The sequence below is a fragment of the Leptonotus elevatus genome, chromosome 8, assembly GCF_054856555.1.
Source record: "Leptonotus elevatus isolate MCC_2025b chromosome 8, RoL_Lele_1.0, whole genome shotgun sequence".
Lineage (NCBI taxonomy): Eukaryota > Metazoa > Chordata > Actinopteri > Syngnathiformes > Syngnathidae > Leptonotus > Leptonotus elevatus.
The window spans coordinates 20,087,809-20,115,680 of record NC_141246.1 but is presented as its reverse complement, the minus strand read 5'-3'; the positions used below and the strand labels follow the sequence as shown (position 1 = coordinate 20,115,680).

The following is a 27,872-nucleotide window of genomic DNA, read 5'->3' as shown; positions in this document are numbered from 1 at the left end:
AGTGCTTTTCCCAGAAGTCCACTGGTGCATGTTTGAGGCGGGAACTCAGCATATTTCTGGCGGCATTTCACATTACTGAATTGTTTGCCAGTTGCCATTGGAAGAATATAATTTTCTCATTCTCCTGTGCTTCAACTTGATGTGAGCAGCAGACATCGATAGACCTGTGATTACAACCCCCACATGTAAGTAAATCTTAATTTATACGTGTATTTAATACAAAACTACTAATGTTTGCACCCAGCATTTATTAGTGTTGGCAGTTGATGTTAATGATAATTAGCAAGTGTTAGCTTAGCAGCGCTCTCCTGTCTCCAAGTCGGTGTCATGTTTTGGGTTCTGTTTTCCTTGTGTGTCTCCCTTGGTCTTGTTTAAGTGTGATCCTGCCCTTCCTCGTGTGATCCAATCAGTGCCCTCAGCCACTTGTGTCTTGCCCCAGGTGTGTCTTGTTGTGTCGTTAGTCTGTGTATTTAGTCTGCTGTCTCCCCTCTGTCTGTGTCGGTTCATTGTTGTTTTTCCCCCTGTGATGCTGCCCGTTTTTGCCTTGAATTTCCCCCCGTCATGCTGCCCGTTTTTGCCTTGGATTTCCCCCCCATATCATGCTGCCTGTTTTCCCTTGTTGTTTTCTCCATGTTATGTTTTTCCTTGCAATTTAGATCTCACCTTTTGTTTTGTAGAAATTAAAATCCCTTTTTTGATTGAACCTCTTCCTCCTTGCCCTGTCTTCCCGCATTTGGGTCCTCAAGCTCCCCCTTCTTGACAGATCGGGGACATGTGCTTGGCTTGGCGGTGCTTGGCTTGGCGGTAGCTGGGTGAACATGGCTTGGGGTGGCGTGGCTGAGGTAGACTTGAGAGCAGGAACTGGGGCCACATCAGCCTGCCACCATGGGGAGTGAGGAGCAGCAGGGATACTAGAAACCGAGGATACTGAGACTGAAGGAACGTGACGAGAAGAAACGGGATTGGGTAAGGAACCAGGTGAAGTGGGGACTAAGTCTTCACGTGGCGGTAATGTGGGGCTATGAGGTGCACAAGATGGGGACCGGAGTGATGAACTTGTCGGGGACCGAGGTGACGGGGGGGTGACATGACCCGTTGTTAAAATAATCCGCAAACAAAAACATGTAAGGGTTTATGCTGGTGAAAAAATCCAAATCTGTGTCTAAATCGGAACTGGAATCTGTAAGTGCATTAACCAAAAAACAGCCTTCTTCATCATCATCATCGGTGAAGTCTGTGTCTATGAAACAATGGGGTGACAAAATGGTGTCGTAGGGCAGGGACTTAAGTGAACTAAGGAGATCGGGTGAATGGGGAACAGAGGACAAGGTGGAACCAGCCAGAGAAAAATAACTTACATGGAGGGAATGGGATTGGGTGGCAGGCTGACGGTGCTTTCGAGCCGACCGACAGCGTGCCGGTCGGCAACGGGAGCTTCCCGCTGGGTCTGATCTTGGTCGGTTCATTCTGTCAAGAAGGGGGAGCTTGAGGACCCAAATGCGGGAAGACAGGGCAAGGAGGCAGAGGTTCGATTAAAAAAGGGATTTTAATTTCTACAAAACAAAAGGCGAGATCTAAATTGCAAGGAAAAATATAACATGGAGAAAACAAGGCAAAACAGGCAGCATGACATGGGGGAAAATCCAAGGCAAAAACAGGCAGCATGACATGGGGGGAAAAATCCAAGGCAAAAACGGGCAGCATCACAGGGGGAAAAACAACAATGAACCGACACAGATAGAGGAGACCGCAGACTAAATACACAGACTAACGACACAACAAGACACACCTGGGGCAAGACACAAGTGGCTGAGGGCACTGATTGGATCACACAAGGAAGGGCAGGATCACACTTAAACAAGACCAAGGGAGACACACAAGGGAAACAGAACCCAAAACATGACAGTCGGGACTTTTGTTTTGGGAAGTTACAGCCGGTTCGTTCTGCCTCGTTTTTTTTGTAAATGTAAAATTAAGCTACTCGTTGTCTCGTTAAGTTTTTTTGACGTTAATGCAAATATTCTTCAAAATGCTGAATATTGGCACTGATAATTGGCCCGGCCTATATCGTTCTCTAATCAACATAAGCTGATGGGTTTGAAAAATTTACCAAATTTTAAAACATTTTAACAAATTATTTAACTGCTCATAAAATATATTTTCTGTTTTTTAAGGAGGATCCCACCAGCCTATGTACGAACAAAGTATGCACTTGGCATCATCACTTTAATTCCCAACCTCAAAGATCCATTCTCAAAAAATGGATATGTAAGTTTTCTTATTGCAATTATGTAATTTTTTTGGTTAATCATCTCATTTTCTCCAGTTTGTCTTCTGTGCTGCTATTTCATGTTTCTCATGTTGGATTTTCACAGGAACACTACTATGATGCGCAGAGTGGATCTGGCTATTTGGCCTGGAGAATAAAGACTGTCCAGCGCAATACTGCCCAGTCCCAGAGATGCTCAACCAGCACTTTCGGTCCAAGTGGTCCAAGTGCCAAGAGGGAATTGGTCCTGATTGATGAGCAACTGAATGGAGATGAATGTTATGAAGCAATCTCTTTACTGAAGCATTCAACTGATGTATCTGTCATCAAAGAGAAGATGAGGGCAACATTTCAATACCGCCAGGCACTGGTTCATGACCAGCAAGACTCTTCAACAGTTTTGGATGTTTTTCCCCAATTCCTGGACATACCTGGCCTGGTGAGGATGAAATGTTTGGTTGAAGAATTTTGAAGTGAACAAGATATATTCAGTGGGACATTCATTAACTATTATAATTACTGTAGTATTAACTATTCTCTGGGTTGGCTCAAATTGGGTCTTTGTGTTTGTAGATTGACCAGGACTTCACCATGATGTTTGGAGCAGAGATTTCTGGCAGGTTGCTGGCAAAATGGTCCACATACTTCAAGCCTAGGGTCCTGGCAAATTGCAAGAACCTGGTTTCCAATGAGCATGTTGATGAACTCTTGGCTGCACAGGATAGACCGGATGAATCTAGTAACTGTGGCTCATTCTGTCTTTTGAAACATGTATTTTCTTCATACAATTTGTATTTATTTATTGAAATTTTAAGATGAAAGTATTTGAAACTGTCTTATTCGTCAACTTTGACACTAGGTTGGGACAGTGATCTGTCAAGCATTCTTCTGTTGGTTCACCTCCTTCCCCTAACTTCAAAAGGTCACAAGAAGAGCGCTAAAATCAGCTCCTTCCAAGCGATCAGCCATGTAGTGAGATATCTGAGGGTAAGCAGTCATTCGATGGACTTTAATTTTAGCTGTATTAAAATTTGGGTAAATTTAAATATATTTTCTCATCTGTGTTGCAGATTGGAGCCAGTGTGCAGACATTCCTTGAGAGATCTGAACCAGGACAGCCCTGGATGGATGAAATGGATGAAGGTAGCAAAGATCTTGGATTAAATGCCATTCAGTCATGGTGTTTGCTGCGTAATGCTCCCCTTATTTTGGGGGATGTTATTGAAAGAAATAACACTTATTGGAACCTGCTACTTCTCTTGATTCAAATAGTGAATGTGCTTTTTTCACCCATTGTCACTAATGGTATGACTTACTATTTAAAGCATTTGATAAGTGACCACCACAAGCTATTCAGATCTCTGTTTCCTAAAAAAATAACTTCTGCCTAAACATCATTTTATGATACATTATCCCAGGTGTATTCGTAAAATAGGTCCGCTACTTCACATATGTGTGCATGAGGTTTGAGGCCAAACATAATTTTTTTTAAAGATGTGTGAAGAATTTAAAAAAATATCACCAAATCATTGGTGAAACAACACCAGAGACAGCTGGCTTACCACTGGTAGAATTTTAATTTTCAGAGATTTGGGTTTGGCCCGGTACGAAAGGAAATGATCGATAGCTTGCAGGGTGGTGAAAATTTGAGTGCATTGTTAAATATGAATGCAAACTGTGATGTGTCAACAACTAATTGGATTAAGACATATGGAACTGAATATCAGATTGGTATGTTTGTTTGTATAAGGACACACATGGAAATTCCTGTTTTTGGAAAGATTGCAAATATAATCTTAATTGATGATCAAGTTTTTTTGTGACTTCTGGAGTTGACACCCTTTATTCTGATGACCACTTTAACGCATATTGTGTCAAGGAAAGAGCAGGTTTCTTTTTTTGTGTGCTGCATTGATAAGCTGATTTATTACAAACCCCATGACAGACTGTGTTCTAATGAGATGGATGAAAAATCATATATTGTACCACATTGTCATATTATAACCTGTGCTTGAGGATTGGTTGGCCAATGATGGGATGTGTTATTGTAAAGTTAATGCATTATGTGGTAGAGTTGTTAATAAATATTGTATTTAAATACAAATGTGTGTGTTTTTAATAGAATGTATGAGAGCATGTGGGAAACAATTGGGAGTTTAAAATGACACTGCAGTAATTATTTCACTCTCTAAAAGAGTTAAATATTTAGCAACTCGTTTTAGAGTGTCAAAAAATACAACACTAAATAGTGTAATACTTTAACACTAAACACTAGTGTAGTGTAAAATCAACACTGACCCGTTGTTGACTCGTGTTAAATTTTAACTACCATCAGAGTTGTTTTAACTCTCACTTAACTAACACTTTTTAAAGTGATGTTTTAACTATTTGTAGAGTGGACCAATATAAGCACTTTTGAAGTGTTAAATTTAACTCTATAGGAGTTTAATTAACACTTCTGATTTTGTTGTGTGGGAGCATCATGCTCTGGGGGTGTTTTTCTTCTGCAGGGACAGGGAAGCTGGTGTGAGTAGAAGGGAAGATGGTTGAGGCCAAATACAGGGCAATCTTGTAAGAGAACTTGTTGGGGTCTGCAAAATACCCGAGACTGGGATGAAGGCTCACCTTGCAGCAAGACAATGACCCGAAGCATACAGCTAAAGTGACAATGGAATGGTTAAAAAAAAAAAAAAAATGTTTTAAGGGCATCAATATGCTAGTGGTCCAGTCAAATTCCTGATCTAAATCCTATAGAAAATCTGTGGAGCGGTCTCAAGATTGTGGTTTCTTCATCTAACCTAGCTGAGCTGGAGATGTTTTGCAAAGAGGAATGGGCAAAATTTCAGTCTCCTGATGTGCAAAACTGATCTAGACATACCCCAAAAGACTTGAAGCTGTCAATTAATTAATAGTTTGCCGGGGTTCGGCAAACTATTAATTCAGGGAGGACAAATACTTATGCACACCTTACTTTTCAGGGGTGTTGTTGTTGTTGTAAAATAAGTTTGAAATAAGATATACAGTTTGTTTTACTTCATGCTTGTGCTACTTTGTGTTTAGCTTTCACATAAAATGTCAGTGAAATATATTACTTTGTGGTTGTACTGTGCCAAAATGTTGAAAAACTCGAGGGGGGTGAATACTTTTGCAAGGCACTGTATGTGTCCGGAAAAGGGCTCATGAGCGCTATCCAGATATCCCATCCCCTCTTGATCATGTATTTCACATGAACACATAGACTAGCAAGTTAGAACCACTATGGTTTGAGGGTGATGTCAACCCCAAAGCCCTTGTCGATATCTTGGCTGAAGAGGAAACATGAGGATGATTTAGCACCTGATGAAATCCATACAAATATGGATGATGATCAGGAAGAGGAAGAAGAGGATGATTGAAATCCAGTTATATTTTATAATAGCTCAATGTTATGGTTAAGATGCACTTAATTTTATACTGTATTTATCCATTTGGCTGCACAGAATGTTAGCCTATTGTTAAGAAATGTTCACAAGTCATTTTTATTCCTTGTCAGGATCTTGTTCTTTTTTTAAATCTCCTATTTGGTTCCCAGATTTTTGTTTTGAGATTATATTTATTTTTTAGCGCTCGCTAAAAATGTGGGGATTATTTTATTATTAATTTTAAAATTAAATATTACATAATTATTATTTCATACCACTGTGGAATTTACAGTCTTTTGAACGGGCTCGTGCCCATGAAGTGGGCTCAAGTGTTACATGCCGGGTGGCACAAAATTATGTTATGGCATGCGGTAGCACACAAGGAAAAGGGAAGTGGTGGAAAAAAGGGCACACCGTTACCAAACGGGTGGACATATTGGTGGAACGACACACGAGTGGGGCCACACATGAGAACGCTCCCGTATGTCGGGCCACTCTCCCGGCCTTCCGAACTGCCCGAGTGCAAAGTCGAATGAATAATGGGTTGATGAATGAATGGACGAACTTATGTCTGAATTGCACTGAGACAAAAGGACAGCGGAACAAACACGAAAACACACACAAACAGCCAAACCACTCCCAACCTGACCACCAAGCTGTGGCCACTCATGTCCCGCACCTGAAGCAAGTACGGCAAGCACTCCTCCCTTGCCCTGATTGGTGGACAGAGTCGGGCACCAGGTCCACCAATCGGGGTGGAGCGCTCACACAGCCCGCATCCACCACTCATGACCACAAAAATACCACGAAACATCGTGGACCGGAAGAGGAAAAAATGTTCCTGCAGCGGAGCCGCAAGAGGTTTCAACCAACACTCAAGTTTGCTAACCTGTGGACAGCCAGCTAGACATTCATGTTTCTCGTACATCCTGGCTTGAAAGTGACGGACGAAATTCTTCCCCGTTTTCGTGATGATTACTTCAGTAAGACGACTGCTTGAAATTATATTCTTCTTTTCCTCAAAAGGTCTTTGGGAAAATGGCACTCATTGTGACTCAGCGATGAACTGACTGAACCACAGACTGTTTATGTATATATATATATATATATATATATATATATATATATATATTTATGTATATATATATATATATATATATATATATATTTATGTATATATATATATATATATATATATATATATATATTTATGTATATATATATATAATAATAATCACAGGACTGAGAATTATGAAGAGACAGAAGTAAACAGCATCCCCCATAAGAGCCACAAGCTCTGTCAATTGGAACAGACGTGCACATCCCACTCAGAAAGCCCTGTGACCCACTTTTGAATCATGCTCTAAGACAAATATAAATGTAAAGAAAAGTCAAATCGCAAAGTGTAATTTCCATTTAAGTGATTAGAATATTAGACATAATCACATGAAAAATACACCGAAATGCAGACTATATTGCAACATCAAGGAATAAGTGCATCATCGTGAACTGTTTTCCCTGTTTCCTCGTAGGCATGTGGTGGCACACAGAGGCACTGTTCTATTTCCTTTGACTTCCTGGTGCATCGGCCACCTGAGGCATACTCATAAAAGCAAAGATCTAAGACTTTAATTCACATGATTTCATTAAAGATGTGTGACTGCATTAAGGCCTCCTTATGCAGCCACTGGTGTGTGTGCGCGTGTGTGTGCGTACGTGTGTGTGTGTTTGTGTGCGTGCGTGCGTGCGTGCGTGCTTGCGCAGTGCTTGATTTGATTCAGGGGATTTCCGAGCTTATTTCGTCACTTAATTAACCACAGAGTACTGTATGTTGTTAAGGCTTTTCTTTTGCTATTTTGTTTATCTACACTAGCGGCCACAGAGGCATTTATTTAAGTCTTTGGTCCAATGTATTTATTATTATTATTATTATTATTATTATTATTATTGTTATTATTATTATTATTATTATTAATACTACTACTAGTAGTAGTAGTATTTTGACAGCAATCAGAATAACATCATATTTTCCTCAAGTATAATATTTTGACTATTTTAATGATATCGTCATGATTTGTTTTTTTGTTTAGAGATGACATTTAGTTTTTCATGTTGTGTCTTGTTTCCTTGTGTGTCTTTTTCATGTCTTGCTCATTAGGTTTTGCTTCCACCTGTTCTTGTCTGCCTTTGTGTTAACAGCTCCCTCCTACCACAGGTGTTTCTTGTTGTCTTGTCAGTTTGCTTGTAAAGGTATTGAGGCCCCGTCCAGTCGGAAGCAAAGCCGGCTTCGTTCCTCAAACAAATCTCGTACACACAGAAGCATTTCAAGACTTGCGTGTGTCCAAAAGAAGACGCTGAGGACGTTTAACGGCTGTAATGTATATACCAAGTCTGGAGTGGCGCTGTTAACGGAAAGCGTAGAAGAAGAATCAGTGAAGAAGACAAACTTATTTTCTTCTAATTTTTATTGCAATCTACAGAACAAACGTGGCTTTGCATGTATCAAAACAACATGAAAAAGACGAACACAGGAGAAGGGTGATTCAAGTACAACACCGCTTGTTGGACGTGGGAATTGTTGACAGATTGACGGTTCGCGCGCAGCCACACGAGAATTGCCGCACACGTCATCAATCTGCAACAATGCGTCGTCATCGAGCTGCGACAATTACATCATCACTGGAGGAGTATCCTGCATATGGTGTCCAGACAGACGCGTAGAGAGCGCGTTTTGAAATCTTTCCACTCTGGAGCCCGGTTTCAAAAGTGATCGGCTTTAAGCTCCAAAACCGCGCCACCGTGTGGGCTTAACCTTCGTCTTGTGTTAACTTTCTGTTACCATCTCTTATGTTAACGGGTCGGTTTCGACCCGTGTCTTAAATCAGCTGTAAAATACACTAAAAACAAGTAGATATCATCCAATTTATTTCTCATCTCTTGGTTGGCTTGTTAGGCTTCCTTATCCATGAAAATATTAGTTTTAATGTTTTTGGTGTGGGCTTCTGGGCCTTTTTTGTCAGTATACCCTTCGATTTCAATTTTAAAAAAATGGTAAAATAAACACCAAGAGAATCATATAAATAAATAAAAGGTTGTTGTGTTACCTGACTATTACTGGGGGTTATTATAACACATCTCTTAAATTAATTTGTTTTATTTATTTATTTATTTAAATATTATTGACTATAGTAACATCTATGGTGTTATGGGTCGATTTCGACCCATATATATTTACTTCAAGAAAAATGCAAAAAAAGTATTTTTTCAGCAGTAGAACTTAAATATAAACACAAAATGAAAAGCAGATCTTTGTCGTGTTGAAGGTGTGGACGAAGTGCTAGGTGAACTCTGCAGCTGTCTGACCAAGATGGCAGCATCTGGGGTTCGGGGCACCCGTTCCCTTCGCTCAATGTGTGGCTTGACAAGTGCATTTCCCAGCTCCTCAAGAAACATTCTTCGCTTGCTTTTTTTGGTTGAGTTCCACCCTTGGTGGATTTGGGTCCACAACACAAATGCATTACATGTAGACACATCAAGGATGTTGTAAAACACAACCATTGGCCACCTCCTGGTCATTCGCAGGCCAGTGTAGGTAGCAGTCAGCTTGTCCAGGTTGTCCACTCCTTTGTTTTTGTTATAGTCGAGGATAATTGTGGGCTTTTTGTCACTTCCTGATGAGTTGCGTCCATCTTTCCCAGACATCCCTGATGGGGGCAAGCTTGTCAGATCTTGCTCTGCTATTTCGGTTGTCAAATCTGAGGACTCTTGATATCATTCGAAAGGTCTGAAGTGACATTGTTGCCCGGAAAATATTTCTGCCTGTCGATGCGTCCCAGAGACTATCAGTGGCCTCATTGCAGGATCTGTACGCTCCAGCAAGAAGAAGAACACCAATGTAAGCATCCAGATATTCCTCATCAATGTCTTTCCACATGTCGTCATGGACTTTTTTTCCTTCAAGGTTTGTCATAGCCATGATGACTCTTTTTAGTGACAATGGCATGAATAGCTCGAAACATGTCTTGATGTCACTGACTCTTGTCACAGCAAACCTTGTGATTCCAGGGGTCATTTTTATGACATTTGCAGCAGCTGCCCTGCCATGTACATCATGAGATACTGAGCTCCAAAAGATCTTACCATTTTTGGACTTGAATCTTTCAGTGGGACGAGCTTCACCACCAGTGACCTTCTCATCAGATATGTCTGTGTGTTCTGGATGATACTCCACATTGTCTTCCTCATCAGAAACCTGCTCATCCACATCGCTATGCTGCTCTGTGTCCTCTTCATCATTTTCATCAAAAAGATTATCCTGAACTTGGGTCGCTGTAAATGTTCTTCTCATGTTTGTATGCTGCAAATTGGAGATGTGCACTGCAAGTCAAATGACCCTTCAAATGAATGAATTGACCTTACATGTCAGGACATGCCCATCTCTGTTTGTTTTGTTTTTGTGAAGGTGTACTGGAAAACACGGCAAAATGCAAATCCCCTACAGCTCACAGGATTGGGAGAGGAGCTGGCTGTCAGTGTGTTGGCTGACAGTGCAATTATTAATCCAATTTTGGCTCTAATTATTGCTTTATAATCTTATTTTTATTACTGGGTCGAAACCGACCCTAACAACACAAATGTAATAATTTCAACCAGAGAATTTTAGAATTTAGTGAAAACATTTTTTTTTTGTTTTATTTTGTTGAAATAGAGGTTCCTGACAAAGTCAAAAAGCCTTGATACAATAAACAAATTGATATGGTTCTTTTATGCATGTTAAACCTAAAAACGGGTCGCTGCCGACCCTAACACAAGACGAAGGTTAAACGGTAAGAAACTTGTGAGGGTACATTGAAACTGGCTTTCATGTGGACGGGGCCTTAGTTCCCTGGTTTCTTTCTGTCCTTTTCGGTTCATTGTTTGTAGTTTGTTTGTCCCCACATTCATAATGAGTTTAGTCTGATTGTTCATCTGTTTTGGTTAAACTGTTTTTAGGACTTTTTAAAATGTAGTCTCTTGAATATTCCAAAGAGCCTTGTTTCTCTTTTTTTGTGTGTTTTTGTAACTTTCCGAGAGCATAACTGAACCATGGAAACCATAGCAATTAGTAATCCTGTAATATCTGAACAATATCACAACAATAAAAGCATGCCATGGTATTTCTCAATGCCCACTCAAAAAAAAACAAAAAACAATAATGTACCATCAAAGATTTTTCATAATGGAATCAATTATGCCTGCCTTGTTCTAATTACAGTCAATTAAGTTCAGAGACAGGTACAGACATCAGACCCCTTTATCAACAATTTCTTTCAGCTTATTATGAAGCACATTTCATCTCCACACACACCATCCCGCAGAGGGCTAATTGAGTCTTGGATGATTCCACCGTTGTTTATTTAGTCCTGATTACACCTGGGAGAAGAAGCCTCAATTAAAAATCAAAGCTGTAATGATCTCGTCTTAAATGCCAGCCATGTTCACGAATGGCCTCCCACTGAAAGGTCACCGGTGCGCGCAACGGCACTTTTTTTCTCTCTCCTTTCCTTCAGATTCACTACTGAGGCAGAGAGGGAGAGAGTGCCCTTCATAAGCACTAAACATCATAAATACTTAATCACACAAACTTTCTTCTTTGAGCCATCAGGGAGGAAGACAACAAAGTTAGTCATTTAAAGGTCCTAAAACGAGATGTTTATTCTATGTTTACATCACATGCCGCCTCTGGGCTACAGCCATACCAAAGCCTGATTATCATGCTGACAACAACAGCCAAGGAGGGGCCGGTGAGTGCGTATGCATCCGTGTTTGTGTGTGAGGATTTGGTTGAGAGAAAATGTGTGTTTTAACTTTGCTCATTTGTTTCCCCTTGTTTACCTGTAGGCATTGTAATGAAGCAGAAGCGTGACTTGACAAATCACTACAACTGATTGCTTTATCAGGTCTGCTGTTTTAAATGACTCCTCGCTTTGATTGCCTCACCGTTGCTTTCTGCTGATTGGTTTAGAAAAGGATTTATGCATTTTCCATACACGACTTTAAAGTGTCAAGGGCGGACGATAGGCTCAACCATGTATTGATCTTCTTTCAAACTTTTGAATTGGTTGCCTGAGTCTGATATAATATGGTGTGAGTGAGTGTTGTGTGGAGCACCCGTGGCAGCTTGGAATGTGATTAGGATAGCTTTTCATCTTCAGTTTCTTCAGGTTGCATCAGTGTGACTTGTCACCAACATATCCTTCCTTGCTGAAAACCCAGGGGGTCTAAACCAACATTTCTCTCCTTTCAAATCATTTCCTTTGTTTCACAATAACATCATTGTCAGCTCGACACAATGCACACAGTCAAGTGTCAATGTAGCTAATGTCGACATCCTGCAGAGCTGCAAAGACAAGTTTGTTTCTCCTGTGTCAGAAATCACCTTGGAAAAAATCATGTTCCTCTTCTAATTGTCATCAAGAGAGTATCAAACATTTCTTGCGGCATAATTCACCCTCCTGTTCAACCTTCCCTTGAAACACGAGTCTATTAGTGTCCGTTACCATTGAAGCAGCAATTTCAAAGTAGCACTGATCACTAACAATGCTCACATGCAGTTTTAGATCATCATAAAATATCGAATCTATCGATGTAATTTTCTGTGTCACTTATCCCATTCATGACTACAGACTCTGCAGTGGCATGTGGTCAGTTCATGGCTGGTGAAGCACTAACAGTCAGATTTGCGAATTTATGAGCCAACATATAATGTTCACCATTTCATTAGTGGCCAGAAATACAATAAAAATGGTAATAAATAAATAATATCAGCAACATTCTTTTTACACACTATTGAGCCACAAAAAACATTATTCCTTGCCGCAGTAATATTTGTCAGATTTGTGAATTCATGAGCCAACAAAGTGACGTGTTGACCATTTAATTAGTGGCCAGGAATAAATAAATAAATGGTAAAAATAAATAAATAAATAATATCAGCAGCATTTTCTTTACACACTATTAAGCCGCAAAAAAAAAACGTATTCCTTGATTTGAGAATTTATGAGCCAACATAGTGGCGTGTTCACCATTCAATTAGTGGCTAGATATAAAATAAAAATGGCAAAATTAAATAAATAAATAATATCAGCTTCTTTTTTTTACACACTAATGAGCCACAAAAAAATATAAATAATTCCTTGCCATAGGAATCCTTATAGTTGTGTTGAGAGAATGAATTAGTGATGACAATTTATTAGTCATTTGAAAGGCCAACTGGGCCCCAAATTTAGCTTTAAACTAGATGAAAAGGCCCCTGCACGAAAAAAAATAATTTGGGATCCTGCTGCCATGAATTGGGGGTGTGGCAATGTTCCCTGTAATTTTCCACGTTTCTGCATTTACACAAACCTCTTGAGTGTCCTTGGACTACCGTGAGCAACATCCACTGACTTATATATGAATGGCATCGTGAGAATGCTTCTTATTCACCGTAGCGAGAAGGTGGCCATCTTACGTTGCCGCTCACTACCACTGAACTTGAAAATACAGATTTTTCCCGCAGCATTTTCATGTTATTTACTGTCTCTACGGCGAAAATGCCGCAGTGTATAGTGTATGGTTGTACCAATAAGTCTGCAAGGAGCTCTACATGAACATTTCATTGGTAAGAATGCAATTATAAATGTTCTCCTATAAGCGATAGCTGGGAGTGCTACACAGAGAGAGAGAGAGAGAGATTATGCCATGTGGACTTTTATAATCTTGGATTTAGCTACTACTTATTGAATGCTTGAGTCAAAGTGATGATTGCAAATTTTGATTATAAACGGAATACTATGGACTATCTTTGGTCTTGTTTTCACGGTAAGTGGCATGATTGTTTACCGCAGTAGATACACTGCTTGTGCTGTAAATGATTGTGACTAGTAAGCAGGAGTAGGATAAGAAGAAGGCCTGTTGGTCCTTAAATAGTGTTAGCAAACTGTGATGATGACGGAAGTGTGGTTAAAATAACGTGACTATCAACTACAGTTTGGTTAGACTTGAACAATAACGGACTAATTTATGATGGACCAGCAAAACTTTGTAAATTGCCCACCTCTCTTTGATACCGAAACTACATAGAACAGTTTTGATTATGTTCATCATTGCCAAACCAAACAGAAACCATGTCTCCACTGCTTTTACTCGTCCTCAACCCGTCTTGCTCCAAACAGCACACAGTAAATAAAGATAATGTGATATTTTCTCCTGAGTTTATCTTGTGATAAAGTGCCATGTTTGGCTTGTCATAGAGGTAAGTTTTTAAATTGAACTCTGCGGCTGGTTCGATGAATAATGGCTTTTTTTAAATTGTTTTCAAGGTTAGTGTTCACTGAAAAGTACATGGCTTCTACCTCGGAAGTGTTGAGAAATGCACGCAACTCTTGTAAATGGGGAGCTTATTTTTTGTTGTACTTTTTGTTTGCTCTTCGAGCTGCTTCTGACTTGACTCCAACATAGTCTCCATCTGATTTTGTCTCTTCCTCTCAGAAGCTGACTGGTTCTTCAGTCCGCTAACCTCGCGTATAGTCTTTTGCCTTGTGTAGCAAGTTAAGACAAACTTTCTTCATTTCACCAAAACACTCCCAAGGTGTTCACCCTCCAGAAGGTGATAACATCATGATGAGTGTGTAATTTCTCTCCTAAGAGTAAAAGTAGCAAAACGTGTGATGCTATAGAGTGGATGCCAGTGGATGGGTGCACTATATTGTTGACTTTGTTGTTTGAGATATTCTGCGTGATTTTAGGCCAGTATTGTACGCGTTATATTACACTCTGGCGGAATTACCTGTCTCAGAACATGCCATCTTTGATAGCACTGATGAACTCATTTGCTCCCAAAAATGTATACATATATTCTATTTTAAATGATTTAAGTGTCCCAATGACGTATTTATATGTTTTTCATGGTTTATTTATATTTTTAGAGCATACAGAAGGCCTTGATGCAGCCTCTCAACTGCAAAGAACGGTTGAAGAAATGGTAGTTGTTACACCAACGGTCAGCAGGTGTCAGCACAGCAAAAGAGATCAACAAGGGTCATCTTGAAAAAAAGCTAATTTACTCACAATTCTAAATAGATTTGTGAATAATGATGAAACTTAGCTATATTCTAATGCTAATTGCTGCAAAACAGAAACAGATAGAAAACTTTTTTTCCCAATGAAAGAAGAGACTCTAATCTTTCTTTTGGTAGGTTGCATGTTTTTTTTTAAATGCAATAGAACACAATATTCTGTGGGCCTTGCAAAATCAGTCAAAATCAAGTAAAACAGCCGGGAGTGAATGGGATTGCTTCAGTGAAAATGGCTGGGATTGAATACAGCTGCCTTGTTCTCATATTTCTTCTATAACATGCATCTCTCATTCACTATTGATCCGCAAAGTAGTTACTGGTAGCTTTATCTTTTACATTTATCATAAATGTTTTAAGGCTCTAAAAACACCCTCACCACAGTTTATAACACTTTTCTTATCGAGGATTTTACATTTTCTCACATTTCTCTCTTGTTTAAACGTTCTCAATGTTCAAACCTTTATAAATTTTTATAAAATAGGTACTTTACTGTAAAAAAAATACATGCAAAGTAAAGCGAGGGAACACTGTATTTATATAGTGTAAGTGGTGTTAAACTGACATATACGGTAATTAGAATGTCATGAAAAGTTATTTCAGTAATTCCATTCAGAGTGAAACATGTATATTATAGTAAGTAATTACACACATAATGAATTATGTCTAATGTTTTTATTTTTATTTTGATGATTAAAATTGACAACTAATGTACTAAAGATGGATGTTGAAAAAACAGTATGCGCTGCATTCAAGTAGGAACGGGTACCTTTCGCATTTGAACCGGTTCTGTTCCAATTGTCAGTATCGGCGGTATCCGATGGTACCTGTTCTGTTGTTTGTGGTAATAAATGTTAATTTATTTAACAATAAAATAATAATAAAAACTGAAAGAACATTCACTTTAACAGTTATTTTTAATTAAACAAAATCTGACAAAGAATAAAACATCATAAATTTAAAACATATGAGCCATCTATCTATCTATCTATCTATCTATCTATCTATCTATCTATCTATCTATCTATCTATCTATCTATCTATCTATCTATCTATCTATCTATCTATCTATCTATCTATCTATCTATAAAGAATAAAATTATGCAGTAATACAAGAACAGAAGATAAATAATTGTATTAGTGTTATTTTGGTTATTTTGGAACAACTGCACAATTGTGCAATTGTTTGAACACATTATGATGAATTCGAACCCAACTTGGAGTAAAGTCTCCCACAAAATGACAGTTGGAAGAGGACGTGAATGACAATGAAGAGAAGAAAACAATTGGGACTCGGGAGCAAACTAATTTAAATGTTTGTTATCCAACGCAGTACGTAATGCTTGCGAGTGCTACATGTTGGTCACAAGATTTCTGTACCCGTGAAATTATAAATATGGTATAAGTACGTGGTAAGTGTTGTTCTAAAATTCTATAATATATTTTAACGATGGTAAAGCCACATGTCCAACGCAAGTAGGTGACGTCAGTACGCTGGTTGTGTGTTCACTGCTGCGTTCAAGTGCGCTATGGTAAATTATCAACACATCTACCCCGGCACAGTCACAACTTGCTTTGGACCATGTCACCATCTGATTTAACGTGAATCGTGCCGTCTTTGGTACCCATCCCACCCGGAGTTCACTCACACAAACACCCCCCCCCCGAAATAGTTGCTCATCGGTTATGCATGATTCACGTAGGTGACCTATTTTGGTTTCAAAATGGCAAATTTCGCCGAAAAGTGAGGGATTTTCATGCCTGCTTGAGGTGCCAAGTCATCTGCTGGCATTGGTCCGCTGTGTTTTCTTAGGTCCAAGGTGAACACAGCCATCTACCAAGTTTTAGAGCACTTCGTGCTACCTACTGCTGACCAACTATGGGAGATGCAGATTCATTTTCCAAGCCCACCACGTGGGATCCAGTGGACAATAAAGCAAAAGATTGAAGATTTATATTGCATGGATGACATCACTTTGCTGTCTCACACCGTCCATCATATGTAAAAGAAGACTGAAAGCCTCCACAGCCAGAAACACTGACTTGGTGATTAATGTGGAGAACATGAAGACCATGAGAGCCAACACAAGTCAGGTTGAAGCAATTCGACTTGGAGAAAAACAGATAGAAGATGTTGAGAAATTCACCTTCTAGTAGGAAGCATCATCAACAAGACAGGAGGTACATACAAGAACATCAGGGCTATAATAACCAAAGCACAATTCGCTTTCACCACTCTCAAGCCAAACTGGAGGAGAACAAATGTAAATTTTCAAAGGTTTGCATAAAATGACCAGCAGAAAATTGACCTTTTTTTTCTAATTTTAAGAGGAAAACCAATTACACAACTTCTCATTTTTGTTTTCAGGCACAGTTCACATTATTGACATAGCCATTCAACAACAAAATGCGGATAGCTCTGCTCAATCACAACTGCACTACAGTACTCACAATTGCATATCATGAAGCTACATTACCAGTTCATTGGCCTTAGTGCTAGAGTGTCTACCTGCAGACTGGGAGGTTGTGTGTTCAATTCCTGCCTGGGTCATACCTAAGACTATAAAAATGGGACCCATTGCCTTCTTGCTTGACACTCAACATTAAGGGTTGAACCCAAATTCTCTGTATCAAGAACATAATTATGTCCTACTTTAAGCCTTATTTGTGATGTGAAATTCCCAAGGAAGTTGTCCATTCTCAAAGTAAGAAACTACAAATGTGTTAAGAAAAACAATTCAGTACTAATGAAAAAAATGATTTCTTGCTTGTAATAAAGTAAATTTCACTCAATCTTTTTGGCAAGTTTTTTAATTTTTAAGACCTGTTATTGTTTTAAAGGGGCTAGATTTATATACTAGTTTTAAGAATGCCAAGCTAATTTTGCTTTCACCGGAGTTTTTTTTTGCTTGAAATAAGAAAATTTGTCGAAGTTTGAGGAGATATTTGCTTATTTTTAGTATGACTTTTTTTTTTTGCAGTGCATAGAGCTGCCCACGTTAGTGTGCAGGGAATTTGGGCACTGGGAAGATTTTGGTCCAGAGAAGTGGGTGTGAGGCCTAGCACAGGACAGGGGAAGAGAGGACCAGTAATCAGTACAATAGAACTGGTTTTGTGTCTTTCCACCCCTAACCAGGCTAGAGCCACTGAAGTGTATACTGTGCTTGAACTCAGGTATAGAGTAGTCAAACGTGTAGTCGTCAAATTACCATGACATTAGAATGGTACTTGGTACTGACATTTTATTTTTTTTAAATTATAAATCAATTCTGACATTAAAGAAATTAAATTAAAATTAGGTTTGGACCACTTGAGAATCACCACTCGAAAGACACCAGGAAATTGCATAAACGTGCTTTGTGAAGTGCACAGAAAAATGACAATCAAGCTTACATGTACGTGTATGTTTTTGGAATGTGGGAGAAAGCCACAGTACCATGGAGTCCGAACAAGCAAATCCCACATAAGGGCTGATTTGATCACTGAATCTCAGAACTGTGAAGCTGACATGCTAATCATTAGGTCACCATGCTTTTCTGTAAAAATAATAATAATAATAAATTGTTAAATAACTGGACAGAGTCATAAGAGGAACAACTCTGCAAGAAATAAGTGTTAGATTTCATTATTTTCTTATGGAGAATCATGGCAGCTGTGCTGGTGAATCATTGATGTCATTTAAGTGGGCTGTAGTGAGCAGTGAGTTTCCCAGCACCCGCAATAACATATGACAGAATGAGATTCAATGTGCAGTGATACAGTATATAAATTGCATCAACCTCTAGTGGTACAACAGTCAGCATGGTACAGTATTCTTTTTGTTTGCTCTACTTGCTGACCAAAAAGTCTTTCCACTCGATTAATTGAATGGCTCCCCCAGCGGTATGGGAGAGTGCTGCTACTGGGCCGGAGTGAACAAATAGCTTAGGCTACTTCAAGTGAGTGGACCTTTTTTTTTTTCTTTTTTTTTTGGTGGTGGACGGGGGTTTAGGCTACTGTGAGCAACTCAGATTTCAAGTACATTACTTGTTGGAAAAAGCAAAAAAAAACAAAGCTGTTGCTTCTCAATCCAACTATTTTCTGTGCCTCTTGTCCTCATTATGGTTGCAAGTAATTAGCCCAGCTGACTTCAGATGAAAGACTGGTTGCCATTCAATCACATCACACACGCAGATAAGCAACTATTCACCCTCACATTCACACCTAATTTAGAGTCTTCAAAGTAAGCCTTCTTGATGAATATACTAGAAGGAAGCCAGATTTCCCTGAGAAAATTGGACAACTGTGCATAGAGAGCAAACAGCCCTTTAAATGACAAGAGACAGCTATTTTCTTAATTTACTGTTGACATATCCTGTGTGCTTTTTACCCTCATCCTGTTGGGGTTTTTTTCTCACAAAAAAAATTCTGATTAGGGCCACGGTCTGTTTTATTCTATTTTAGTGCTATACTTCGTTTTGTTTTCTCTGCCACAAAATGACCCCCTAAACTGCATTGAGTATTGACATTGTCGTGTAGAAAAACCTTTGGGGCATTTAGTCAACACTGCCGTTGCCCTCTTCATAACCATTATATTGTATTCTATTGTTAAAGACTACAAAAAAAATCAAGAACGCAATCTAGTATTTTCTTTTAATTTGAACTCCTGACTATGAGGCCAAAGTTTGAACCAATTTGTCAGCCAGCTGCCCTGTTGCTTTTCTCGCAGGGTTAATACAGAGATTTACTTCATAATATTCAGAAAGAGATTAGCGGATACGCAATAATGAGATGATGTTTGGTCTCTTCCTGGCAGTTAAGGGACAAGGCAGTGAATTAATTAAGTTGAGAAAGCATGACTTACGAGTTTTCTGTTCAGGATTGCAAGGGGCAGCCCAGATTTTTTTTTTCAAACGATTATATTCACCAAGCATGCATTTTAAATCGCAGCCTTGAAAATATACAGTTGTCCAGTTTCAAATCTATAAACCCTGGAGAAGCAGCGAAAAAATAGAGAAAAACACAAATCAACAGTAAGGGGCTCTTGACAGCACATCAGTCACACTGTTATCAGAAACTTTTATATGGCTGATGTCCAAACAGTACAGTTGTAAAAACAGCAATCATCTCATCAATCCACAGTTTGGAAAGTGAAGAGTGTAAGAGTGCAAAAAATGTCATCGGCATGAGTGCTGTGTCAGTTTAATAGCAAATGTATCACTGTATACTTGGAAATGTTGCAAAAAAATATTTTTCAATTACTGAATTATTTTGTTTGTATGAGGGGAGTTTTTTTTTTTTAAGAACCAGCAGGCCAATCAATATGACACTTCCTATTGTCACTAAGTCGTCACCCTCTTTTACAGAAATGAAGAACAATAAAGAACAGAACATACATGCATCACATTTTTAAACATTTTAAACATTTACATGTTCAAAGGGCCTCTTAGAGCACCCTATTAAGAAACTAAAGATTAACATCACAACTTCATGTACAAATTTTTTTATTTTGGTATTATTATTTTTTTTAAAGCTACTGAACGCAGAAAATTCCATTTTGAATCGCTGCTGCCACCTGTTGCCAAAAAATGAAACTTCACACACCCTTCTTCACGTACTCGATGCGTACATGATGTCACACCCACAGACAGAGGGCGGGAAATTCTAACCTAAATCCAGTCTGAAAACTATTGGCCAGAGGCTTTTGCAGGATTACCCATTGTGAACAGCTAAGGTGTTAATCTACAAATTAGAAGATGCTTCAGTCATAAATGGTCAAATAAAAAGGCAAAGAGCAGCTTTAAGGAAAATGCAACATTAATAGTTTGTCTTCTTTTTAGAAAAGGAAGAATGCATTTTAAATATTTCACTGCTCCTATGGTGGTAGCAAATGTGTACATGCTGTAGTCAATAACTAACCTACACAGTTGTAAAGTCATTATTATACTGTAAATTTGTGTAGACACTTTCCACTTTTAGTTCATTTGCCCTGACATTTTCATTTTTATCCACTTCTTTAGCCAATTAATTACCCAATCATGACTCTATTTCTTTTTCTCTGAATCTGAATCCTTCCTCCAGGAAGTACAAACAGGAGTGAAACTTACCGGCTCTAGGTAGAGAATCATGAGTCACCCTAAGTGTAACCCTGATTAACATCACATCATAAAATAAGAGCTTGTTAATAAAAAATGGTCATTATGAAAGTACATTGTAAATACTAAACCGATCAACAAGGCTTACATTAGCGACATTAAAGGTTGCTAAGTTATTGTAAAGCTGTGTCACTTCTGCTGTCTTTTGGAACACTTGCCAGAATTTTTGCCTCGTCCTTGTGAAGTTAGAGCCTGTATTGCTTCAGAAGGAAAATCCCCAGGGACACTCTCTTTTCCTGGAGACTAATGCTGCATTCAAGGAAGGTGAGAAGTCGGACATCATACCAGGAAGTGTGCACGGGGGATGCCCCTTTGAACTCGGCGATCTTAGGCCCCGTCCAGATGGAAGCAAAGCTTCGTTCCTCAAACAAATCTCGTACACACAGAAGCACTTCAAGACTTGCGTGTGTATATGCCAAGTTTGGAGTGGCGCTGTAGCGCAGCCACAGGGAGTTAACAGAAAGCATAGAAGAAGAATCAGCGAAGAAGACGAACACTTTTTTTTCAAACTTTATTGCAATTTACAGAACAAACATGGCTTTGCATGTATCAAAACAACATGTAAAAGACGAACAGAGGAGAAGTGACAATGGCGGGTGATTCAAGTACAACACATAACAGCATGAGCAAGCTAAGGAGGCTGAGGCTGCGCAAAACGACTATGACACGGCTATCTGGCATTGTTGTTGACAGACTGACGGTTCGCGCGCAGTCACGCGAGAAATGGCACTATGTCATCAATCTGCGACAATGCATCGTCATCGAGCTGCGACCATTATGTCATGCCTGGAGGTAGTGATGGCAAAATGAAGCTTCATGAAGCATTTGCGATATTTTTTGACTCCTCTAGATGACACTCATGATTCAAAGATGCAATGCAAATGTAATCCATTTTCATTGCACTTGCCTTTATCTTTAAACCAAGAGCACCATCTAGAGGAGTCAAAAAATATCGCAAATGCTTCATGAAGCTTCATTTTGCCATCACTACCTGGAGGAGTATCCTGCATATGGTGTCATACAGTTGGACGCGTTCGGGGCGTTTTGAAATATTTCCACTCTGGAGCCCGGTTTCAAAAGTGATCGGTTTCAAAAGTGATCGGTTTCAAGCTCCGAAACCACGCCGTCGTGTGGACGAACGGCTTGAACGGTAAGAAACTTGTGAGGATACATTGAAACTGGCTTTAGAGTGGACGGGGGCCTGAGTTGCAGAGCCTGAGGGGAAAAAATTAACCACAACATCACCAACCGGGTTAAATCTGACGTCACTCAACAATGGCGACCCCGGTGATTATCTGTTACCTATTTCATCAGCACAGGTGATGTCATCTTCAGTTGATAGCAAGTGCAAAAAATTTGTTCATAAAGGTATTAATTGTACATACAAAATAAGGAAATTATCAAATTAATTCTGGACAAAATATTAACTTTTTACTGCTGAAAATGGCTCAATGAGTCAAGTATCACTTTAACAGACATCTTCAACAATCTCAAACTGAGAGCATTTGGCTCAGAATGTTTTGCACATAAATGTGACAAGAAAAAGTTAGACACATGCTATGAAAAGTGAATATTTGTTGGATCTTGCGTTTTTAGTCTTTTACCCAAAAGCATGTACAAAATTGAATAATAGACTGGTAAAGTTTGTCACAAAGAAATGAATGTGATATTCAGACAGATGAAGACTTGTATGGCCATTTTGAACACAAAACGAGAGCTGAAATTCAACAATCAAAATTTGATTTGTCCAGTGTCATCCCTACAAGTCAAAACAGAGGTATGTCAATCTAATACCTAGCATGTCTGCGCCAACATGCATGTACTGTTATACATTTATTAATAAAGTTTGTGATGCATGTCTACAAAAATAATGTGGTTTCAAGACAAGTCCAACTTAGGACGTGTGAAATATTTTACTGTTTACAATGGAGTTCTGTTACAATGGAGTCGACATAACCCAAACTCATATGAATTTGTTTATCACTGACCGACGCTAATTTTGTAAGTCATAATTACGATAAATATTTGTATGAGTTGTCTGTAACAATCGAAATTGTGTCTGGGACCCCCTTTTGGGTCCCGACCCACCATTTGAAAATCACTGACTACGTTTACATGCAGGCAATAACACTTTTAAAATCCGAATATTGCCAATATTCGGGTTTTGTAAGGCCATGTAAACGCGCGGAAAAAACAGAATATGCTGTTATTCGGGTTTTTCAAAATCCGAATAATTCCTTTCATAACCGGAATTCTTGCTCATATGAACGCATATGGAATACTTCGATCAATTGGGGCAATGTTTTTCGCTGTGCACATGCTTGCTATTTTCTTCTTCGTCTTCTTTTCTTCTTCTTCTTCGCTTATTTGATTCACAAGGAATCTTGGTCTATGAAGTCACGACTTGTATGCGCGTCGCGGTCCAAAACGGGTTATTCCAATCGAGCACAAATGAGCATGTAAAGTGTCTTTCCTCCACGCATGTAAACGTGTTACCTCGATTGTTTCATAAACCGGAATTCTGACCTTAACTCGAATATTGACTGCATGTAAACGTAGTCACAGTTCTATATAATCACTACTATAAGTACTCGTTTCAGGATAGAGTCCTGTGTGTCGGTGATCACAAATGAGATTTAAATCTCTTTCAGCAGCTAATTCGCTATAGCATGTGGTCTAAATAGATTCTGAATCTATTGTTGTACTGCGTGTGTTTTTGTGCGTTCACTTGGTTGAGAGCACACATTTATATACAGAATGCTGAGCTTTAAGGATAGAAAGGATTTGTATTGCCATACACTGCAAGTTTTCATATGCATATGCAACAGTACATTTTTAGGAAAACTGCATGCACACTTGTGCTGCTCAAGTGTTTCTGGTTGTTTAACTTTTCTTAGTAGTTTTGTATGCCAGCATGCATGAATGACTTTGTAGAAATGTGTGTGCATGTATGTGTGTGTATGAGGCACTGGGAATGAGCAGTCTGTCATGCCTGAGAGGGAGCCAAGCCTGTTTAAATTGCCTTCTGGCTTCCAAGCCTCTCATCTGCAAACTGGCACCTCTTCTTCTTCTGCACTCGCTCCCTTCGCTCCGTCCTCTCTATGCTTAGTATGTCCGCCTCTGTCTTTCCTCCTGTTTTCTATTGTATGCCTCTAGTTCGTCCTCCACCGATGTTTTTTTTCTTACCACTCTTTTGTCTCATTATCCTCCTACTGTCAGTTCATGCCAGTTTTTTTTTTTGTCACAGAGAACCTATGAGGTTAATGACAGTGACACTTTAATCTGTGTAGTGATAACCAATGTAAATTATGAAAGTTTGATGCTCTGTTAAATCCTACAACTCCTGCACTCTGTCTAAGATCCTACCTGCAAACTGAGCAAAACCATAATGGGCTTGTGCCTGTTGCCAACTTTCTGTTTATGATAGAGAATGTCAGAAGCAAATTCGTTATGTATGCAGGAACATGTCATTCTTTGATGAAAGTCAACCCAAACATTTTTTTACAATAATATGTTCTATGCGTCCCTACTAGTTTAAACGCGGCATTCAGTTGCTGCGCAGCCAGAAATTTATTTTATTTTATCTACTTTATTTTAGGGGTGGGTGGGTTGTCAACCCTCCTCAAACCACCGAAATGCAAAGAAAACTGCTTAGCACAGTTATACCTATAACACTAAAAAAAACACAACAGGTCTTACACATGCATTACACTTACTCTAACATGATTGTAACAAGGCATTGGGACTATGTGAGAAATTTATTTTGATTACAAATTATTAATAAGAATTTTTTCAATGATGTGCAAAATAACAGATAAGAAAAACATCGACGTGCGCACATCGACGCGATTCGTCAGATACACAGAGAATGGAGCCGGTGTACAGAACTCCGTGGAATAAATAAATAATAGATATCAGCAGAAACCGATTACGCTACACAAGCACACTGGAACAATTCGGAAGCACTTTATGCTATGTTCACACCAAGGTTATTTTAGTTAACGAAAACTAACGAAAAAAGGGTAACTAAAATTCAAAAAATAATTTCGTTGAAAATGCTTTTCAGAAAATGAAAAATAACTGAAAAATACATTTTATATTTACAAAACTAACTATAATTATAGCAAGAATGTCCTTCGTTTTAGTCTTTGGTAATTAATCTAATGCATGAGACGTTGGGGATGATTTTAAATGTGATTTTAAGTATATTTATCTAACCGGAATAAGGACGTTTGAAAGTGTCACACAGAAGTGACATCATCTAGTAGCAGCCAATAGAAAAGCACCTTCAACGAAATGCAACGCTAGGTAAGAAATTAGTTACTTTTCTCATGATTTTACCATGGTGTTTATTAAATATTGCGCACAAGCAAAGGTGGCAAAACCAGGTCCAGAAAGTAAAAACCCTGTCACAGTTTGGCTTTAACCTCAGTTGCTAGCTAGCTAGCTAACTAGTTCCATGGCTAGCTCTCATGGTGCTCGTTTACCTGCTAGGGAGCTAGCTAGATAGCTAGCATCTATAGCTGAAGTCAAACTGTGGCTTGGTTTTTACTTTCTGGACCTGGATTTGCCACCTCTGCGCACAAGTAATACACAAAAAAAAAAAAAAAAAAAAAAAAAATAATACTGAAACTAACTAAAATTAAACTAAAATTAAGCTTTTTTTTTTTTAAATAATTAAAACTCATAAAAACTAACAGGACCACCCTGAAAACTAACTAAATTAAAAAAACAAAAACTCAAAATGAAATAAAAATTAACTAAAATGAAAATTAAAAAATTATAATAACCCTGGTTCACACCAAAATAGGGGGAGCGTTCCGCTGCTGTGCCTAAAGTATTTACCCCCGAAAAAATTGCATCCCCTAGCCGTGGGATATTATAACTTTTACCACAGAAAGTGGAGTGGAGTTTCTTCGAAAAGGTTCCTTGTAAACAGATATTTAAACTTTAAACATCTGTAACAAAACAGAAAAACAGTAACATTCAGTCGTCTGAGCTTTTTCTCTGTATATCTATGATTTCCTACTGTGTACTGGTCATTGAATGCATCTAGATTGGTTTTCTTTTGATCCTCCTCGATAAATACTTTTTTCTTATTTCAAAACTATTCTAAAACTGAAAAACACGTGTGTTTTCATGTACTTATTGAAAAACATGTGCTGTAAGTTGCTGCCCGTGTTGTTGCACTCCAGGTGACAACAGACAGGACACTGTGTGTGAGACGTTGTCCATCCCCGAAGCCGATGTGGCACATATTTCAGCCCATTAGGCCGCGAGGCGAAATGCGAAGAAAGGTCAAATTTTTCAACTTTGGCAAATATGCGGATGTGTATGAAAATCTGAGGGTTAGTAGATTGTTTTCTTCTTGTGTGGCAGCCTGGTAGGTTATTTAACATGGGGTTTTGACAGTTGCCGTTCCGGATCGTTCCGGTCCCGAATCTTTTACCGGAATGTAGTATCGGACCGTTCCAGCCCATTTTCACACTGCCTGAGCCCTGAGCAACTGTGATGTCATTTACAGTCGACTGTAAGTGGCAAAATGGCCACTGGAATAGATAAAAAGAGGTGCATTTTGATGCTTAATTCATATTCTATGAATGCCAATATTATTTAGAATGCCTTATTCAGACAAGTGCGGCTGTGTATACCTTATTATTGTAAAGAAAATGTTTGGGTTGACTTGATACCTTTTGTACATATAATAAATTGTCTATACGTAATATCTGTGTTCTGTTGACACTGAATTGCTTAACAACCAATTTATCAAGGAGTACTACCTCAGGTGTCCATCAAATGTAGTACTCTTTGAATAAACATTGAACACACTCAATCTGTCTACTATCATTCATTATTGTAATATGTTTTAATTATGCACTTCTCTGTAACCTTGTAAAAATATTCAACATGTCATAAAATGCAGAAGAAAGTGAATGTCAAATCTGCTCTAGGTTTCAGATCCACTCTACATTTTACAAACCGAGTCTTGTATTTGTATATTTTTTTCATGAAACCAACTGATGGACAGGCTGACACTTGGCAGATGGAATGAAAGATCTATTCATGAAGTCAAAAATAAAAACATGTTGCAATTACACCGAAAACCTACATACATTCACGAAAAGAAGCAGGCATTTTGGCGTGTACCACATTGAACACAATTTTGAATTAACTCCTGTGTTTAGAGCTTGTTTTTGTCCATCGGTGTGTGTGTGTGTGGGGGGGGGGTGTGTGTGTGCAAGCCTGTGTACATACACATCTCTTGAAACACTGCTAATAACTACCATTTTTTTTGTCCTTCAGTGTAATGGCCTCCATAAATCACATCATATTCTCCTTAGTGATTCGCCGCTGGCCCCCTGGCTCCATCTCTTGTAGCCTTGTGTCTCCCTCCACACTTCTGCTCCACCAACACCCCGCGGCCCCGCCTCACCTCCTCACATAGATCCTGGCTTCCCCCCCCCCCCCCCTCATTCACGCCCTTGTTCAGGGTTTTTGATGAGGTCTGCTTGATCGAACTTGGTTGTTTGGAGGCCTTTTCGTTTATCAGCTTAAGCACTTTGACTCTATTTTTCTCCCTCTATTGATTATCACATTAGCAAGGCTTGATGTTAAGTCCCTATCCTCATCGTTTGCTTGCTCCAAGGTTATGGGCTATGGCACTAAACGAGGTGAAAAAGCCACATGTCAGATGGAGGGATTAGGTTTGTTTGTGAAGCATTCTGGACCAAATGGTTAAACTTTGGGATTGTGTGTGCGTGTGTCTAAGTCTAAATGGCATTCATGTTCGTCCTTGGATACTCTGGCATCATCAAGAATTTTGCCCAAGGCTGTTTTTGCACACTTTCTTTCTATTGCTCTTCATCACTCGTAGACACATTAATGTAATTGTTTCTTTACCTGTGAATTTCTTGCATACAACTTTTGTTACACACACAAACATGCGTCCACACAGACTCACACGATACTGTTC

General features: G+C 38.9%; 2 protein-coding genes across 2 annotated transcripts in view; one reads left to right on the top strand and one right to left on the bottom strand.

Annotated features, from left to right (window-relative positions):
• LOC147170162 (uncharacterized) overlaps positions 1–27,872 on the bottom strand; it is a 246,389-nt gene that overhangs the window by 51,376 nt on the left and 167,141 nt on the right. The gene's annotated exons all lie outside the window — the stretch shown is intronic.
• On the top strand, positions 86–4,819 carry LOC147170163 (uncharacterized). The gene is made up of 7 exons (XM_086082008.1): positions 86–185; positions 2,175–2,268; positions 2,376–2,708; positions 2,843–3,008; positions 3,129–3,256; positions 3,340–3,449; positions 4,780–4,819. Coding segments are annotated over exons 1-7 (873 nt in total). The 5' UTR covers positions 86–183.

Coding starts and splice junctions, on each gene's coding strand:
- LOC147170163 (XM_086082008.1), top strand. Junction 3,009..3,128: donor GGATAGACCGGATGAATCTA/GTAACTGTGGCT, acceptor CTTTGACACTAG/GTTGGGACAGTGATCTGTCA. Junction 3,450..4,779: donor TTAAATGCCATTCAGTCATG/GTGTTTGCTGCG, acceptor TTTCTTCTGCAG/GGACAGGGAAGCTGGTGTGA.